The 19,763-nt window shown below is 36.3% G+C and overlaps 2 protein-coding genes and 1 long non-coding RNA gene across 3 annotated transcripts in view; 2 read left to right on the forward strand and 1 right to left on the reverse strand.

Annotated features, from left to right (window-relative positions):
• On the forward strand, positions 1 to 8,326 carry stmnd1 (stathmin domain containing 1). Its single transcript, XM_051873390.1, has 5 exons — positions 1 to 1,157; positions 3,361 to 3,496; positions 4,236 to 4,369; positions 5,348 to 5,479; positions 7,835 to 8,326. Exons 1-5 carry the CDS (start codon positions 1,089 to 1,091, stop codon positions 8,078 to 8,080), a joined length of 717 nt encoding a protein of 238 aa, XP_051729350.1. The 5' UTR covers positions 1 to 1,088; the 3' UTR covers positions 8,081 to 8,326.
• On the reverse strand, positions 7,911 to 15,720 carry LOC127501425 (uncharacterized). The gene is made up of 3 exons (XR_007926597.1): positions 14,982 to 15,720; positions 11,588 to 11,709; positions 7,911 to 8,043 (listed from the first exon to the last, which is right to left on the reverse strand). It is a non-coding gene; the product is annotated as an uncharacterized LOC127501425 (long non-coding RNA).
• Positions 14,289 to 19,763, forward strand: part of rbm24a (RNA binding motif protein 24a) — a 15,302-nt gene continuing 9,827 nt past the window's right edge. The window contains exons 1-3 of the mRNA XM_051873391.1: positions 14,289 to 14,748; positions 15,730 to 15,853; positions 17,101 to 17,155. Of these exons, the coding sequence (XP_051729351.1) occupies positions 14,581 to 14,748; positions 15,730 to 15,853; positions 17,101 to 17,155 (347 nt within the window). The 5' untranslated portion in view covers positions 14,289 to 14,580. The remainder of the gene's footprint in view (positions 14,749 to 15,729; positions 15,854 to 17,100; positions 17,156 to 19,763) is intronic.

Consider the following 19,763-nt stretch of genomic DNA (forward strand, 5'->3'; position numbering starts at 1 on the left):
TAAGGGTAAATTTTTTAAAATAATGAGTTGTTTTATTTATTTATTTATTTTTTATTTTTTTCTCAAAATATTGAGAAAAACACCTTTAAAGTTGTCCAAATTAAGTCTTTAGCAATGCATATCGATTCACAAAAACAAATTTTTGATATATTTATGGTTGGAAATTTACTAAATATCTTCATTTAACATGATCTTTACTTAATATCCTAATGATTTTTGGCATAAAAGAAAAATCGATCATTTTGACCCATACAATGTATTGCTACAAATATACCCGTGTGACTTATGACTGGTTTTGTAGTCCAGGGTCACACACACACACACACACACACACACAAATATATATAGGCTATATATAATGTTTGTTTAATTAAAATCTAGTTGATATTCACTAAATACTTTACATTTTATTACATCTTTGTATATGAGTGCTGCATGGCAATAATCCACTTAGTCTGATTAGTCAACCAACGAAACTAGTTATGGGGAGACAGACCTATAATTGTGCCATTGGTGGCCAAAGGACATCTTGGTATCTTTGCATTTGTGTCTAGGTGACATAATGATGATCTGTAAAGCCACGGCCAATTGTTTTATGACAGGTACGTCATTAAACACAGTCAGTTTCCAGTAAATGTAGCCAACAACAGATAGATCATCATTACAGTTAGATGAAAAGATCACTAAAATCTACTTGATTTGTTGATTTAATTTATTAAAAGCGTAAAGAACAGCTAAGCACAGAGGCCTAGCTATATACTGAGAAAAAATCTAGATGTTTAGTTAGTGAATTCAAAACTTTTAAATTGTAGACTAGTGACTAATTAACTGAAAAACTATCTAATAATCAATTACCAGTAGCTATGACCCTCTTGTTTTATTTTTGACGAACGTAGAGCCAAGGCAACATAACAGGTTACGTGACCTCTGGAACAGGGTCAGATTTATTGTAGCAACGAACCGTAGCAACGCAGAGAGTCCGTGACGACGACAGTCGCGCGCTCGTGGATCATGTGTTGGAATGCGACAGTGTTTAATAAGAACATATTCAAATAGTTTCAGAGCGCGCGCTGTCCTGAGTGATAAACATGGGATGTGGGAGCTCCAAAATCACGGTGGTTGAACCCGTAAAACCGAGCAGTCTGAACGGGAATCAGGTAGGCTGTGAAATGATTTCATTAATTCATAATGAACGGAATATGAGCGAGTCGAGACTGTGTTGAAAGACAGAGAGCTGTGTTTTTCCCACAACTTTGATTTTTGATATTTAATAGTGTGTATAATGTGAAGACCTTTGCTTAAACAAACCAACATAAACTTAGCCACTATGTTAAGACTGTGTCTTAAGAATTAGTTTGACTAAATAGGCACAATATGTAATTTTTTTGCAGTAAAATAGTCTAAAGTCTAAAAACAAAGTCTAAAGTCTAACTTTTCCGATTTAAATTAGACTGATCTACCTTTTAAAAGTTAGAACCGGTATTGAAGGAAAAAAAAAATAGATGACTAACTTTTACGACTAGTCTTAAAGGGTTAGTTCACACAAAAATGAAAATTCTGTCATTTATTATTCACCCTCATGTCGTTCCACACCCGTAAGACCTTCGTTCATCTTCGGAACACAAATTAAGATATTTTTGTTGAAATCCGATGGCTCAGTGAGGCCTTCATAGCCAGCAATGACATTTCCTCTCTCAAGATCCATTAATGTACTAAAACATATTTAAATCAGTTCATGTGAGTACAGTGGTTCAATATTAATATTATAAAGCGACGAGAATATTTTCGGTGCGCCAAAAAAACAAAATAACGACTTGTATAGTGATGGCCGATTTCAAAACACTGCTTCATGAAGCTTCGGAGCGTTATGAATCAGCATGTTGAATCGTGATTCGGATCGCGTGTCAAACCGCCAAACTGCTGAAATCACGTGACTTTGGCGCTCCGAACCGCTGATTCGACACGCTGATTCATAACGCTCCGAAGCTTCATGAAGCAGTGTTTTGAAATCGGCCATCACTATATAAGTCGTTATTTTGTTTTTTTGCCGCACCAAAAATATTCTTGTCATTTTATAATAATAATATTGAACCACTGTACTCACATGAACTGATTTAAATATGTTTTTAGTACATTAATGGATCTTGAGAGAGGAAATGTCATTGCTGGCTATGCAGGCCTCACTGAGCCATCGGATTTCAACAAAAATATCTTAATTTGTGTTTCGAAGATTAATGAAGGTCTTACGGGTGTGGAACGGCATGAGGGTGAGTAATAAATGACATTATTTTCATTTTTGGGTGAACTAACCCTTAAAAAATGCTGGGTTAAAAATAAAATGTTTGACCCAACCTGCTGGGTAGTTTTATTTAACTCAACTATTGTTTAAAAATGACTATATGGCTGGCTTAAAATGAACCCCAAATAGGTTGGAAATTAAAAATCAGACACATAATTACAAGAGGCAACAACACTCTAAAAAATGCTGGGTTAAAAATAACTCAAGTCGGGTTAAAAATAGACACACCCAGTGATTGGTTTGTTTTAACCCAGCGAATGTGTTAAATGTTTGACCCAGCCTGCTGGGTAGTTTTATTTAACTCAACTATTGTTTAAAAATTACTGTATTGTTTGTTTAAAATGAACCCTAAGGAGGCTGGAAATTAACATTTATTAATAGGTTTAATAAATACTAATTAAATAATAAACATTTATTAAATTGCTTATTAATAAATGTCCACCTTTTGATTATTATTGTTGCCTCTAGTAATTATGTGTCTGATTTTGGGTTCATTTTAATCCAGCCATATAGTAATTTTTAAACAATAGTTGCATTAAATAAAACTACCCAGCACGCTGGGTCAAACATTTAACCCAACCACTGGGTTAAAACAACCTAATCGCTGGGTTTGTCCATTTTTAACCCAACATTCTTTAGAATGAATAATAATCAAAAGGTGGACATTTATTATTAAGCAATTTAATAAATGTTAATTGTTTAATTATTATTCATTAAACTTATTAATACATGTTCATTTATTAAACATATTAATAAATGTTCATTTCCAACATACTTTGGGTTCATTTAAAGCAAGCAAAACAGTAATTTTTAAACAATAGTTGAGTTAAATAAAACTACCCAGCAGGTTGGGCAAACATTTAACCCAGCTGGTGGGTTGTTTTTAACCCAGCATTGTTTAGAGTGACTGGCCACTAGTTTTGCTGGTCTTATCCCAGTCAAACCCCTCTAAAACCAGCCAACAGACCAGCTTAACTAGTCTAAGAGACCATATAAGACTGGTTTTCCATTTCAGTGTTTTGTTGCAAACTGATATCTGACTTTGCTGTTGTTTTATATAGTTTGTTGTGGCTCAGGGAGGATCCCGTGGCGACTCCGCCGTGTCCAAAATGACCACAGACAGCGGGGTCAGTCTGGATGCAAGAGAGCCAGCAGTTCTCCCTGGATCTGTACCTAGACTTCTACCACCGCTACAAGGTTAGAAAACAGCACAACTTGTTATTTCACTCTTGTTTAAAGTGGCATGAATATCAATTTTATATGCAACCATGTGCAAATTCATAAGTCAACACCATTGCTGAGTATTTTCTCTTTAAAACCGCAGTGATCTAAAGATGGTTTCAAAAATGTGGTTTGAAATTGTTGGTCAGGGTTGCCAAGTTTCACAACAAAACCCACCAAATTGCTGCTCAAAACTAGCCTAAATCTAGCCCAATCGCGTTTCGGGGGGGTCCCCAGGTAAAAATCACGTTCAGGGGGGTTAAATCCACATTTTTGGCTGGGTTCCCCTGGTAAAATTTGTATTCCAGGGGATAAATATCATGTTTTTTGTGGACGACATGAAAAACAACCCGCAGCAACATTGTTAAAGTAGCCCAAAGACTTGGCAACACTGTCGTTGGTGTTTCATACGTCACAAACTACCTTGTAACCAATCAGCTAATTAGCATATTCATAGATCCGCGTATACTAAATGAAGCAAGGGTGTAGAGTTACATTCAAGCTATTTTAAGGCATGAAGATTTTTTTTCACTGAAAAAAACGTTTAAATATGTCATTTTGATGATCAAAGATGAGTTTTAAGGGATAAAATTGTTGACTACAGGAGGACTTCAACCAAAAACTACCCAAAAACTCTTTCAGACACATAGGAAAGCTGATCGGAAAATATGCAGGAAAAACTGAATCTAATATTTATCTTGTGTGTGAAATCTAGCCCAGAGTCCTGGACTGGCCCAGCAGAGTGAAGAGAGACCCGAGTCCAGTGAGATCCTGGAGCAGCTGCTTATTCAGGGAATCATTCCAGCTCAACCAAAGCAGGGCGGCAGTGGAGAAGCCTACAACATCATGGTAAGGGTTTAAAATGTTAAATAATGCTGCTGTGATTCTCCCATTAACATCAACACTCTGAGAGAAGTCCATAAAATAGGGCACTGTGTGAAGGAATTTTTCACGGGTGTTTTACTCGTATTTTGATGTTTGGTTGTGTTTAGGAAATGTTCGTAAACTTAATGGATAATGCAGAAAATTATTGTATACATTCTATAATCATTTTTTATTATTACAAGACTCTCTGGAATACTTGAATCTGATTGGTCAGGCATGGCATTCATATTTTTATATAATGCGCACTAAACTGTATATTTGACTGTTGTTCCTGGCAACCGATCTCATTTACTAGTTCCATGTCTTTGTAGCACATAATAATAATTAACTTAAATCAATATATAATGTACACAAGTTATTAGGAATGCACCGATATGAAATTTTCGGCCGATACCGATAACCGATAATTCTTTATATTTGAAAGCCGATAACTGATATATTGGCCGATAAATCTAAATCCAAATTTTTATGTAACTTTTGAGCCAAAAGTCTCACCATTAAAAGCACCAAGCACACAATTATAACGTTTTCATTATAATTGTATGTTGCACGTATGACAGACTTGCGCTGTACATGTTGTACATGTTTTTGAAGTGATTTTCAATCATATTTCAAGCAATTCAAAACCATCATTGTGAACATCTGAAGTGTCTCAGCTGAAGGAAATAATCCATTATTTATCGGCTTTAATATATCAGACAAATTTTCTTATTGGTCCGATAACGATAACATTAAAACAGAGGAAAACAGCTTATAAATCATACTGTGATGTTTTTTGAAAATGTAAAATTGCAGAAAGTTTTCTGTGAATATACAGTTCAGAGAATATACAGTTTGTACAGTATAAATGTTCCCGTGTGTGTGTGTGTGTGTGTGTGTGTGTGTGTGTGTGTGTGTGATCATTTCTGTTCCACTGGGACAAACATTTCTAATGTCTGTTAGATGGATGGCGCTGGGAAGCCGAGGAGCAGACCACCCGCTCGACTGGAGTCACTGAAAACTCGCAAAGAACAAGAAGTCACGAGGAAGGAAGACATCGAGATGAAGATGAGACAAGTGGAGGAGAGGAGAAAGGTGAAGCAGAACTAAATGACATTCATTATTCACTTCCTTTTATGCATTTAAAATTACAGAACTAATGTTCAGTGCTGTATTTCATCATGCAGTAAATCGTTTGTGGTTGAGCTGCGATTAAATTGTACAATAGTGGCCAAAACATCTTCAGCCTTTATTCAAATATTATTATTGTAAGCATATTGCGTAGTTGTGCTTGGAGTCAATAGGTTTATTTGTGATAATAACGCAATGAAACATGCCAAATTGTGTGACATAATTTTGGTCATACAAAGAAATTATGAACACATGAAAACAATAGAGAACCAATTAAATATTATGTTGTAATCCACTGCATGTTTTTCCTGTGAGATTTTTGTTTTTCTGTGCATTATTTTTTGTATAGTAAAATAAAACCTGTAGCTGTAGTTTGCTTTTTTTTGCCAAATAATTTTGTCAGATAAATACCTTAACCAAGTTTAGTGTTTGTTTTTCCTTCATATTTAAAAATATATATAAATATTTTCCTCATATTTTGATGGTTTAATCGAACTTGTAGGGTCAAACAAATATCCCCTCCGGACATCACTTTTGGATAAAACATCCGTTTTTATGTCTTTCTATTTATTTCATATTTAATTATACAATAAACAGTTTTTAAGGATAATTTTTCTTTCTCCCAGTATTTCTTTTTTTTTCAAAATGTTATTTTTCTTTTGCATTATTAAGACCCACCACCAAAAATAAATAAAAAATATAGCTGCAAGCAGCAATTACGGGGTCAAGCCGAATAAGGGCAGAAAAGGAAATATTTGTGGACATCTGTGATCATGAGGTTAGGATAAAGCTGTTTAAATTACATCAGTTAAAGCACTTATAACATATTATCATGGTTTATAACTTCTGAGCAGTAGGTGGCGCTATGACGAAACTCTGCATGCACCCTCAAGTCATGCCTGTGATGACATGTACCAAGTTTCGTGTCAATACACAAAACTTTTGCAAAGATACAGCCGCATATCCATTTTGGCGTGCTCGCAGACAAATTTGTTGACTCAATAATAAACAACGGTTGGGTCTATCAAAAATAGAAAGTTCGAAAAAGTAGGTTTTGAATAAAATTCAATATGGCAGACAGTAAGTATGGTAGAATATCGCAAATTTGGTATTGCAGGACTTGGCATAAGCCAACAAATCTAATGATATAAGTTAAATGACAATATGTTGAATATTTCATATGCTATAAGCATTTTCATAAATTTCATTATATCTCTTGACCACTAGGGGCACTGACCTAAAACTTTACAGGTCCTCTCAGAACATGGCTTCGATAAATCATATCGAGTTTCATAACGATACGTTCATGCGTTCGTAAAACACAGCATTTTATGACAAAATTCAAAATGGCCAACCAAAGAGCATTGGATATCTTTCAACTCAGCATGCCTCAAGGAATCTAAGGAGACCATCCGCATGATTTTAGGACAAGGCATTCAAAAGTTATAAGCAAAAATAGCCATTTTTCCTATCTCGCCACCAGTAGGTGGCGCTGTGACGATACTGTTGTGCAAGTACACCCAAGTCATGCCTGTAATGACATATACCAAGTTTGGTGACAATACACCAAATCATTGTGAAGATACGGCGTCCTCGCCGTCAAATTCGTTGATGCGCTATACGAGAATGGATTGGCTGATCAAAAAACGTTTAATAACTTTTTGCCTGGAGTGTGAGTAGATGCTACATACCAAATTTCACGCAAATTAGACAAACGCTCTAAGATGAGTTCGAAAAAATAGTTTTTTTTATGTCATGCACTATTTTATGCAACATCGAAATAAAAGGGAGAGAGGAATATGAAAAAATTCAACTAATATATATTCCTTTTTATTATATATTCTTTCATTTCAGAGGTTCCCATAAATTATCAAAAAGTCTTTTGTTCTTAATTTCATATGTTCAGAATGTGCTTTGGAAACTAACTCTAATTATCATTTAAAATGTAAGATTTTTGTAATTATCAATATTATAAATAATAAATATGACTCATCTTTATTTAGTAACATCAGTCCTGTAGCAGGACTATATTTTTGTGACGAGAGAGAGAGTAAGATCCAGATGCAGCAACCGAAAACGCGCTCACGTAACAAGGAACATAGGAAACACTGGGCTGAAACAAGGAACAGGTGTGAGTAATAATGAGTTGCTATGGTAACTGTGTAAACAAACAAAGATAACTATGGGAACAAGGCAAACACAGGAACAATGTGAACAGAAATACATATCAAAATAAGAGTTCTTAAACACCAGACAGGTGAACACTATTATCTGAATTACTTTAAATTTCTTATTTAACACAAAACCATGTGTTTTTAGGAGAGAGAGGAGGACCTGAAACGCAGGATGAGGATTAAATCAGCCCGACCGCGACCTGCTCCAGTGACCGCAGAACTCGACCCCACTGAACTGCTCCATTCTGAACAGCTTCCTGTCCCAAGCAGAACCAAACCGCTACAGACGCCAATCACCGGAGAGTCCGAGGACCAAAGACTTACTGCTTCCCCAGAGCTGGAGAACGACTCCACCTTCCAACAGATTGAAGACAGAGAAGAGGTTTTTTAGAAGGGAAGTTTCCTAATGTATATTCTTACAGTTGCACATGCACTTTCTACAGGTCATTATTAATCTTGTTCACTTTAACACAGGGTACGGCTCAGATCAAAGTCTGACCTTGGGTTGTGCATTATTATATAGAAAAAAACATGGAAATATGTGCCTAATTAGTATGAGACGGTCGTTATGAAAGATTGGAAGGGTTAAGAATTGGGCATGATATATAATAAATGTATAAGTGAGTTGCCAATGAGATATCTACTAATGAGAACATTATTCTTCTACTAACTAGATACTATAGTTTGGGGTCGGTACGATTTTTTGGGGATTTTAAAAGAAGTATCTTCTGTTCACCAAGATAACTCATCAATAATTGATCAAAAATACAGTAAAAAATTTGAAATAATATTACAATTTAAAACAACTGTTTTCTATGTGCATATTTAGTAAAGTGTAATTTATATCCAGTGATCAAAGCTGAATTTTCAGCATCATTACTCCAGTCTTCAGTGTCACATGATCCTTCAGAAATCATTCTAATATGCTGATTTGCTTCTCGAGAAACATTTATGATTATTATCAATGTTGAAAACAGATGTGATGATTCATATTTTTGTGGAAATCGTCATACATTTTATTTTTTAGCATTTATTTGAAAATGTCTTTACTGTCTCTTTTGAATTATTTAATGCATCCTTGCTGAATGAAGGTATTAATTTCTTTTAAAAAGTCTTACCGACCCCAAACGTTTTATTTACAGTTTATCAAAATTATTTTTATATGCAGTCAGATATTAGAATAATCTGCTTTTTGTCCAAAAATCTAAATATTCTTTTAAACACTCAGTTTCAGTTGTATACCTGCTGCCACTGAAGGGGAGTGTCTGTCCACAAGGTGGCGCTCGCGGGCTTATTTAGTCAGTGAAATGGGGAATTGTTTTCTGTGTGGAAACCTGAGATGCTCTGATGTTTCTCTTGCATGTCAGTATATCTCTGTGTAATTATGAGGGCGAAACTAGGTCTCTGGCAATTAGTTAATTATATAAAACTAGATACCTTCATAAACTGTGTGTGTGTGTGTGTATGTGTTTTTGTGATTTATGAGGACACAAATTTGTATAATGACATGGGTGTTACACTGGTATTACAACGTAAACATGAAATATGAGGACATTTCATGAGTCCTCATATTTAAAATAGCTTTAAAAACATACTAAACAATGTTTTATTAAAAATGTTTCTGTGATGGGCAGGTTTAGGGGTAGTGTAGGGGGAGAGAATGTACAGTTTTACAGTATAAAAACCATTACGTCCTTACAATTCATGTGTGTGTGTGAGTGCGTATGTGAGTGTGTGTCCATGTGTTTGTGTGTATTTGAGTGCGTGTATGTGAGTGTGCACGTGTGTGTGAGTGAGTGAGTGTGTGTGTGTGTGTGTGTATTTGAATGTGTGTATGTGAGTGTGTGTGTGAGTATGTGTGTGTATGCGAGTATGTGAATGTGTTAGTGTGTGTATGTAAGTGTTTGTATGTGAGTGAGTGTGTGTGTGTGTGAGTGTGTGTGTGTGAGTACGTGTGTGTATGTGAGTGTGTGTCCGTGTGTGTCCGTGTGTATTTGAGTGCGTGTATGTGAGTGTGCACGTGTGTGAGTGAGTGTGTGTGTGTGTGTATTTGAATGTGTGTAGGTGAGTGTGTGTATGTGAGTATGTGAATGTGTGAGTGTGTATTTGAATGTGTGTATGTGAATGTGTTAGTGTGTGTAAGTGTGTGTAGGTGAGTGAGTGTGTATTTGAATGTGTGTATTTGAGTGCGTGTATGTGAGTGTGCACGTGTGTGTGAGTGAGTGTGTGTGTGTGTGTGTGTGTGTGTGCGTGTATGTGTATGTGAGTGTGTGTGTGTATTTGAATGTGTGTATGTGAGTGAGTGTGTGTGTGAGTATGTGTGTATGCGAGTATGTGAATGTGTTAGCGTGTATATGTGTGTGTATGTGAGTGAGTGTGTGTATGTGAGTGTATGTGTATGTGTGTGAGTGAGTGTGTGTGTGTGTAAGTGTGTGTATGTGAGTGTATGTTTGTATGTGAGTGTGTGAGAGTGTGTGTGGGTGTGTGTGAGTGTGTGTGTGAGTGAGAGTCTGTAAGTGTGTATGTGAGTGTGTGTGTATGTATGTGAATGTGTGAGTGTATGTAAGTGTGTGTATGTGAGAGTGTGTGTGATAGAGAGTGTGTGTGTGAGGGTGTGTGTGTGTGTGTGAGAGTCTGTGTAAGTGTGTATGTGAGTGTGTGTGTGAGTGTGTGTGTGTGAGAGTGTGTAAGTGTGTATGTGAGTGTGTGTATGTGAGTGAGTGAGTGTGTGTGTGAGAGTCTGTGTAAGTGTGTATGTGAGTGTGTGTGTGTATGTATGTGAATGTGTGAGTGTGTGTATGTAAGTATGTGTATGTGAGTGTGTGTGTGTGTGTGTGTGTGTGCGTTGCGTGCGTATGTTTATGTGAGTGTGTGTATGCGAGTGTGTGTGTGAGAGAGAGAGAGAGAGACAGTGTGTATCAGTGTGTGTGTGTGTGTGTGCTGTTACAGCTGCCAGTGATTTGTCGTACCGCTCTGACATTTCGACAGTTCCCACCTGTCACATTTAACTGCTCCTCTATCAAAGCAGCCATTTTGCACCATTCAGATTGTCCTGTCAGAAATGCTTTTATGATACTGTATGAAAGTTATCATCACAGAGTCAAACACATGAATGCACCGCACAACTAGATTTCATCTGACTTCATCAAAATAAACAAAACACAGTTACAGAGTTTTCAAACCAAAGTTTGCTGCCTTTTATGACTCGTGTGTGTCTTTCAGCTGTTCTCCAGAACCAGTGACCTCTGAAGGCCGTAAATGTGTGTTTGTGTGAGTGAGTGAGTGTGTTTGACAGGTGGATTGTGTCGAGGGCTCTCCGAAATCCCTCTGTAGTCTCTCGTTCTTTTTGTTTGCCCTACAAAACCAGCGTTAGGCCTATAATAAACTATTCCCTTAGTGTAAGACACCGACTGGAAAAGAAGAACTAACAAGACACTTTATATCCAGTAACCCAGAATATTCCCTTCAATGGAAAGTTTATGAAATTGTTTGCAAATCCAGTTATGCAGTGTGTGCCCATGAAACCGTACAGGGAAAAGATTAAGTCAGTGTCTTGTAGGTAAACATAGACAAGCTCCTGAAAGAAGATAGGCCTCCTTTTGTAATTGTGCTGAAACACAAATCCATCTCCCTCACAGCGCCTCCACTCGCAGCTTAATGAGCGTGTGGCCCGGCATCAATTAATTAGTCGACTCATGGACGCTCTCGATCGGGTTCCTGCCTGACATTTTTTATATAAAGCCTCAATTATCCATCCACGGGTGTCAGGATCTCCACATGGCTCGGCAGGTCGCACCACACAGACTAGTTCTCGGGTTGCAAGCTTCCACAAAAACTCCATCACCCGAGTGCTTTGGAAGTTGAATGGTCGAAATGAGAAGGCTGCTCAATAATTTACCTGCTGACATATCACGTTCCTCCCAGTTATATGGAGACGGAGAAAATGGTCTGTTCTCTTTGTCCTGAAGGAGATCGGGATGGTCTGACGTCAGCAGATGTAATTGTTGGTGATTATTGTACCTTCAGCATATGTCAAAGAAATGTTAGAATGTTAATTAATTATTGATGTTGCGATGAAAAGACAGCAGTGTCCTGAAGTAAAACAATTTTAAACATGATTTATGATTATTTTTTATAGAATTATTAGACCTACAGTTACAGACAACATGGGATATCTGTACAGATTCATGCAATATATATATATATACATACAGTACCAGTCAAAAGTTTGGACACATTACTATTTTTAATGTTTTTGAAAGAAGTCTTTTATGCTCATCAAGGCTGCATTTATTTGATCAAAAATACAGAAAAATCAGTAATATTGTGAAATATTATTACAATTTAAAATAATGGTTTTCTATTTTAATATATTTTAAAATATAATTTATTTCTGTGATGCAAAGCTGAATTTTCAGCATCATTACTCCAGTCTTCAGTGTCACATGATCCTTCAGAAATCATTCTAATGATCATTCAAATAATTTTTGATGAATAAAAAGTAAAAAAAGAGCAGCATTTATTTAAAATAGAAATATTTTAACATTGATAATAACTGAGCAGCAAATCATCATATTAGAGTGATTTCTGAAGGATCATGTGACACTGAAGACTGGAGTAATGATGCTGAAAATTCAGCTTTGATCACAGAAATAAATTACATTTTAACATATATTCAAATAGAAAAACATTATTTTAAATTGTAATAATATTTCATAATATTACTGATTTTTCTGTATTTTTGATCCAATAAATGAAGCCTTGATGAGCATAAGAGACTTCTTGTCCAAACTTTATAGATATATGATAATTTAAAATATTGATAAGGACCGAAAAGGTGTCTGTTTCTGATAAAATACCCAAAAACCCCCAAAAAATGAAAGGTGTTGACTACACAATTTTTTTTTTACTCTTTTATGCTGCAAATATTCTGGAGACGCAGGAAACATGTCCGGACACTCACTCTGTGTTTAGTTACAATGACACAGCATTTGAAAGGCGTCCGTTCTCCAGCCACATCTGTGTATCTTTCTCTGTTTTTGACTCCTCACCTGAAGAACTCTTTTACCTCTCTTACACTCGCCACCTGCCAAGATCTTCCAACGGACAAGATCTGCCTGATAAGATATGCCGGGTTGACTTCTTATCTCTGATAACCATGTCTATTATTAGCGACCAAGCACAAGGTGTGTGGGAACTTTTTATTTTTGTTAGGAAAATTTTTCCTCTGCCATGAGAGTGGCATAAAGTTGTGAAATTTTGCTTGAAGGGTTAGTTCACCCAAAAATGAAATTTCTGTCATTAATTACTCATGTCGTTCTACACCCGTAAGACCTTCGTTCATCTTCAGAACACAAATTAAGATATTTCTGATGAAATCCGAGAGGTATCTATAGACAGCAATATAATCAACACTTTCAAGGTCCAGAAAGGTACTAAAGACATCGTTAAAACAGTCATGTGACTGCAGTGGTTCAACCTTAATGTTATGAAGAGACGAGAATACTTTTTGTGTGCAAGAACAAAACAAAAATAATGACTTTATTCAACAATCTCTGTCATTATCTTACGCAGGTGACGCAGTGAAGGCTTCCGTGTTTACGTCAGAACGCCGACTCATTATTGGTTGGCTCACATGCATGCGTCGCGTTGATCACGTGATCAGCTTTGGCCAATACTGAGCCAGCATTCGGACGTAAACACGGAAGCCTTCACTGCGTCACCTGCGTAAGATAATGACAGAGATTGTTGAATAAAGTTGTTATTTTTGTTTTGTTCTTGCACACAAAAAGTATTCTCGTCTCTTCATAACATTAAGGTTGAACCACTGCAGTCACATGACTGTTTTAACGATGTCTTTAGTACCTTTCTGGACCTTGAAAGTGTTGATTATATTGCTGTCTATGGACGAGTCATATACCTCTCAGATTTCATCAAAAATATCTTAATTTGTGTTCTGAAGATGAACGAAGGTCTTACAGGTGTGGAACGACATGAGGGTGAGTAATTAATGACAGAAATTTCATTTTTGGGTGAACTAACCCTTTAAAGTCAATATGCTATATTCATTTCTACTTGTTTAGTGTCATCAACTCTACGCTCTAAAGGGGCCAAAAGGGGACCAAATAAATCAGAATAAATAAACATAAACACAAAAATGCTAGAAATTACTCAAAGGAAAGGTTTAATTGGTCAAGTTATTGAATTTTATTGTGTTTTCTTCTTATTTATTAGGTCATGCACTCTTAAAACTAGAGGCTCTGCCAACAATTGCCACCATTTCACGAAAAAAAACATGTTAAACCAGCATCTGTATGGTAGTTTTATGGGGTTGCTGGTCAGCTGCAGTCCAGCAAAAAATAATTTTAGGTTCCTTTAAACAGGCTTTTTCAGCGTTTTCAGTGGAGATTTTTTTTTCTCTGTCGCACACAAATGCACATGCATTTACAGAAACAACAACTGTAGTATGAAATGTCTACAATTCTATGAACAAAGGCACACAGATGCCCGTTGTGCGCCGTCCAGCTGTTGTTCAGCGCGTGTGGTGGGCGTGGGGTCAAGCGTGCTCGTACCTCCCTCAAACTCATCTGGGTGTGGTTTAACCGGGTGCTTTTAGGAATGGGTCACACGCACTTTTTAGAAGTCACGTCAGTTTGGAAGAGGAGTTCGACCCACCTGATGATCCTTGGCTCAATCCGCTCCACATTAATCTACCTCTGACATTAAACCATCTGCGCGCGTGCGTTTTATATTTAACAGCAGTCGCTTTTTGTAACTTCTAGTGTGTATTTTAAAGGAGCGGTGCTGTCATTATCAAGCCTAAATTGCACTATATCGTCTTTGCTTTTTATTTTTTATTTTTTTTTTGCACTTGAGAGCATTTTTGTGAGGATGCATACCACCCAAAAGGACACCACTTACACCAAGATATTTGTCGGTGGTCTTCCGTATCACACGACGGACTCCAGTCTAAGGAAATATTTTGAAGTGTTTGGCGAAATTGAAGAGGCAGTGGTGATTACCGACAGACAGACCGGGAAGTCCAGGGGTTATGGATTTGTAAGTATGAAGTTGGAGGCTGTCAAACGCAAACTTTAAAACAAACACGCTGACACAACGCATTCAAATGGCAACTCAAAAGATAATAAACCCGAGATATGTTTCATAATCAAACGCGTATGCTTAACGTTTTAAACTTTTAAACATTCACTTCTTTTACTGACTGGTATTGAAACATGTGCTGTTAAAGGGACAGTTCACTCCAAAATTAGAGTTTCGTTTAGGCTACTCACCCTCATGCTGTTCGCGAAGGTCTTTTAGGCAGAATGTTCCAGTCCCCATTCACTTTCATTATATAGCGATAAAAGATTAAATGCAAGTAAACGCTGACTTTGTCAGCCATCTTGCTTAACATTTTATATCGTGTTCTACCTAAGAAAAAAAGTCATACAAATTTGGAGCAAAATGCAGGTGATCATTTTTTGGGGGGTGAACGGCCCCTTTAAATATAAAATACACGGTGTGTGAATTCAAGCCGCGCGTTAATAGTGAGAATATTAGTAATTTCTGACTGAATAAAGTGCACAATTGAAGACTAAAACAGGCCCTTGTTGGCTCAGCTGTCGAGTTTGACTAGAAGCACCCTGATAAGAGTTCCTCAGCGACTGAGTAAACAAGCCAACTTGTGAAGTTTTGACAGCAGAAGTTAAAGGACCCTAGCGGATTTCACAACACGAGGAACCTTTTGCCTGTTTCACGTAGACGTAGAAAAGCTGAAGTGACCTCTGTTTGTAATGATTTTTTGTTACCTAGAGATCTTAAAAATGAATAAACACCAAATAATACACATCATCTTGTGTTTAAAGCCTGATTTGGGGCAGAGGTCATGAATTATGTGAAGTCTGCAATAGTACCAAATAGGGGAATTAAAGTGTGGGTTTTTATTTATGTCACCAGAATAAGCCTAGTTTTAGAGCATTTGTTGCTTCAGTATGTATGTCTCATTCACCACACTTCTGTTTTTGTTCCATTTCAATTTAGGTGACCATGGCAGACCGCTCTGCTGCAGACAGAGCCTGTAAGGACCCCAACCCCATCATTGACGGCAGGAAGGCCAATGTTAACCTGGCTTATCTCGGAGCCAAGCCACGGGTGATGCAGCCAGGTGAGACCTGATATGAAGCCAATGGACACCAATGCCGTTGCTCTTTTACATATTGACACAATGACTTCCAATAAACCCTGCAAGGTTTGCTTGACAAACCGCAGATGCGTTTATTTTCCAGAAACAGCATAGGCATTTTTCTTTGTTTGTACATGCACTGATGTTTACCCAAGGTTTTCACTTCTTAATTAATTGTAAACAGTGGCTGTAAAGGAGATTAGAAATGTTCTCGTCTGTACTTCATGTATATGGGTAATTTTTTTTCGTCCAAAGGCCTTAATAATAATTAAAAAACAAAGATATGACATCCAAAGTATGTAAGGTAGTACAACTAGATCTGTTTTATTGAATTTAAAAGGTTTTAATTAGATTTTGCTACATATAAAGGTATTGTAAAGATTTTGAAGGGTCAAAAGGTCATTTGGTTTAATCATCCAACCATTCATTTGTGATTAAAATATCTTAAAATGTAATAAATGTTTTTTTTTTTTTATCCTGGCATGATTTTATAACATCATATATCAACATAGTGCAAAATGGTATTAAAATTATGTGAAGTCGTTGCTTTATTATGAGAAAGAATGTCCGGAAAATTGGAGTCATTTGGAGTAACCGATATAAAGGCACCATTTTGGATCAAGTCATGCGGTCAGTATCATGTGACAGGATGTGATATCATTCAGACACCTGCAAAGGACCACATGGTCGTGAAGCAAAGTAACTAACTCTCTTTTAACTGTTTGAAAAATTCATGTTTTCGCTTGTTCATACGCATGTCCCGAAACATCAGGTCATTTGGTACAACCGCTATAAAACATGGAAAATGTTGTAATATTTTAAAAACTTGTACTAAATATAAAATGTTTAATTGTGCTTTTGCTAGATATCAGCCTGTTAGCATTGTTTGAAAATATCGTCATTAGGTATAACTAAAAGTGTCATTCGGTAAAACCGAAATTTTGGTTAAACCGAATGACTTTTTTGGTGACAAATCTTGTAAAAAATGACAAAAGCAGTGTTAATTGATTATAAAAACCACATAATCTCATTGTTAACACTTAATAAAACTTCAAAATTAATTGTTTTTTTTACACTTTTATCAATGACCCATACACTGAGTCTGCAAACTTCTACAAAACATTAGTTCTCATATTTAACTTCACCTACAGTCATCTTTAGCAGGTTTAGATTATAATATTAGTGATCAGAGATCAGTATTAACATGCATATAATGCTTTTGTGTACAGGTTTCACCTTCGGCGTCCCTCAGATTCACCCAGCTTTCATCCAAAGACCATATGGGTGAGTAACGGTAACACCTAGAATTTTCTAGAGTTGATTATGCATGTGTTTAGTGGTAGTTTTAAATATCAAACCAGCTTTAGGACCAGATTATGACATGACGGAGGCTTTGATATGTCATTAACAATGTATTTTAATAGGGAAGACATGACGTTCAATGCAATTCTGATGTAATTTGATGTTGAGAGAGAGAGTGTGTGTGTGTGTGTGTGTGTTTGTGTAAATGTATGTGAGTAAGAAGATCTTTTACACTGGACATTACAGCCTGACTCAATGTTGTCTATCTTTCTCTGGTCCGACAGGCTCGATTTGGGTTAAGATAACTGGTGGTTTGAGGAATAGCTCTGAGAGCGTTGTGCAGATCTGTAGCTACAGTACCTGTAGACTCAAACACACACAAACGAGCTCGAAAATGGTGATTACAGATGCATGTATGTTGGTTTTATTTTGGTTTGGACTTTCACTTTTAATAGTACATAGAGCTGTGTGTGCCTTTTTACCGTTATGAAGTGGTGTTGATAGCTTAACTGTGTGCATTTTTTTTTAATTTAATGGAAAAAAGGCTGATTTTGGGGTGCTGAATTTCCGTGTTGTGGAGGAGTGATGACTTTGCCACGGAGCAAAGTTTGCTTCCTTTTATTTTCTTCACTTGCTGGAGCTTGTGTTTTTTGATCATTTTCACTTTTGTTGTGTTTTCTGGTGTCTTGTTATTGGAGTGAGTGCCATTTTTGTTTTGTGTGCCGTTGTTGATCCCTCTTCACGCCAACCCAACAGCCCGACTACAAACTTTTGCACGTTGCGGTTTTATTTTGCTCACTTGATTGGGAGTCCTGTCACACTCACAGCACAGAGACTATGACACATACTCACCCTTTACCGTTCTCTCCCGTCTCCATTGTGTCTGTTCACTTCTCCTTCTCTTTCAGCTCTCGCTCTCTGTCTCTCCGCTGTCGTCTCTCTTTGCTCTGGCCCTATAAGGCGTCCTGCAGTGGATCCAGAGTCCCTAGAGTCCGGCCGTTTCTCTCTCAGTGATGATGTGCTTGTTGTACATTCCCTGTCATCCATTTCTGTAGGAATTCTTAAACCGACCGGACAGTTTTAAGGGATTTTCACCCAAAAAATGTTTTTTTTTTTTCTTCAGTGAAACACAAAATGAGATGGATGTCTGAGATGTTCTTTTCTATACAACAAAGGTGGATCATTTTCATAATTCCAAGCTTCAAAAAAAAAAAAAAAAAAACACTGTGTAGAAAGAATTTTCACTCAGAAATTGGTAGTAAATTTCACAAGTATTTATAAAGAAATGGTAAGCAACACATTGAATAAAACATGATATTTTATAGCAGAAACGCTGATATAGTATTTTCTTGTAAAACATACTCCAATAATCTTTATTTACGATCTTAAAATCATTTTGTACAGAGTGCTATGGAAGCTTGTTCCATAGTAATTGCGACTTCTTATCTCACAATTTTCTCGCAATTCCGAGTTATAAAGTCAGAATTGCGAGATATAAACTGCTATTGTGTGTTTTAATGTCCAATTGTGAGGGGGGGAAAAAATACTTTCTCAGAATTGCGAGTTTATATCTTGCAATTCTGACTTTAATTCTGACAATTCTGACTATATCTTGCAATTCTGACTTTAACTCGCAATTCTGACTTTAATTCTGACAATTCTGACTATATCTTGCAATTCTGACTTAAATTCTGACTTTATATCACTCAATTCTGACTATAACTCGCAATTCTGACTTTATAACTCGTAATTCTGCCTTTAATTCTGACAATTCTGACTATATCTTGCAATTCTGACTTAAATTCTGACTTTATATCATGCAATTCTGACTTTATAACTCACAATTCTGACTTTAACTCGCAATTCTGACTTTATATCTCGCAATTCTGACTTTATAACTCGCAATTCTGACTTTAACTCGCAATTCTGAAATTATATCACGCAATTCTGACTTTAATTCTGACTTTATATCTCGCAATTCTGACTTTAACTCGCAATTCTGAAATTATATCACGCAATTCTGACTTTAATTCTGGCTTTATATCTCACAATTCTGAATTTATTTCACGCAATTCTGACTTTATAACTCGCAATTGCGAGTTTAAATCTTACAATTCTGAGAAAAAGAATCCGAAATGTGAGGTAAAAAGTCTGAACCTATTCAATAATTAAGTATGAGAAGTATATAGAGTGTAAGTCATATGGACTATTTTATGTTTATGGTGCCATTTTTGGAGCTTGGCATTAAAAAAAATCAACATGTACGTTTACTATAAATGAACAGCTCATGCATTCTGTCTCATCTTATTTTATGTCTCTAGAAAGAAAATACAGGTTTAGAATGACATGAGGGTGAGTAAATGACCGAATTTATTTATAGGTTTAATACTTCTGTTGCATTTATTTGATCAAAATACAGTACAAACAGTAATATTGTGAAATAAAAAAAAAATGTAATTTATTCCTGTGATCAAAGCTGAATTTTCAGCATCATTATTAGTACCAGTCAAAAGTTTGCACGCATTACTATTTTTAATGTTTTTGAAAGAAGTCTCTTATGCTCATCAAGGCTGCATTTATTTGATCAAAA

This window comes from Ctenopharyngodon idella, chromosome 19 (genome assembly GCF_019924925.1).
Source record: "Ctenopharyngodon idella isolate HZGC_01 chromosome 19, HZGC01, whole genome shotgun sequence".
In the NCBI taxonomy this organism is placed as follows: domain Eukaryota; kingdom Metazoa; phylum Chordata; class Actinopteri; order Cypriniformes; family Xenocyprididae; genus Ctenopharyngodon; species Ctenopharyngodon idella.

What these genes read in the sequence shown, in the direction of transcription:
- stmnd1 (XM_051873390.1), top strand. Translation starts at nt 1,089, where the DNA reads ATGGGATGTGGGAGCTCCAAAATCACGGTGGTTGAACCCGTAAAACCG. An exon ending in GCAGTCTGAACGGGAATCAG is followed by an intron (nt 1,158 to 3,360) that starts GTAGGCTGTGAA and finishes TGTTTTATATAG; the next exon opens with TTTGTTGTGGCTCAGGGAGG. An exon ending in ACTTCTACCACCGCTACAAG is followed by an intron (nt 3,497 to 4,235) that starts GTTAGAAAACAG and finishes TGTGAAATCTAG; the next exon opens with CCCAGAGTCCTGGACTGGCC.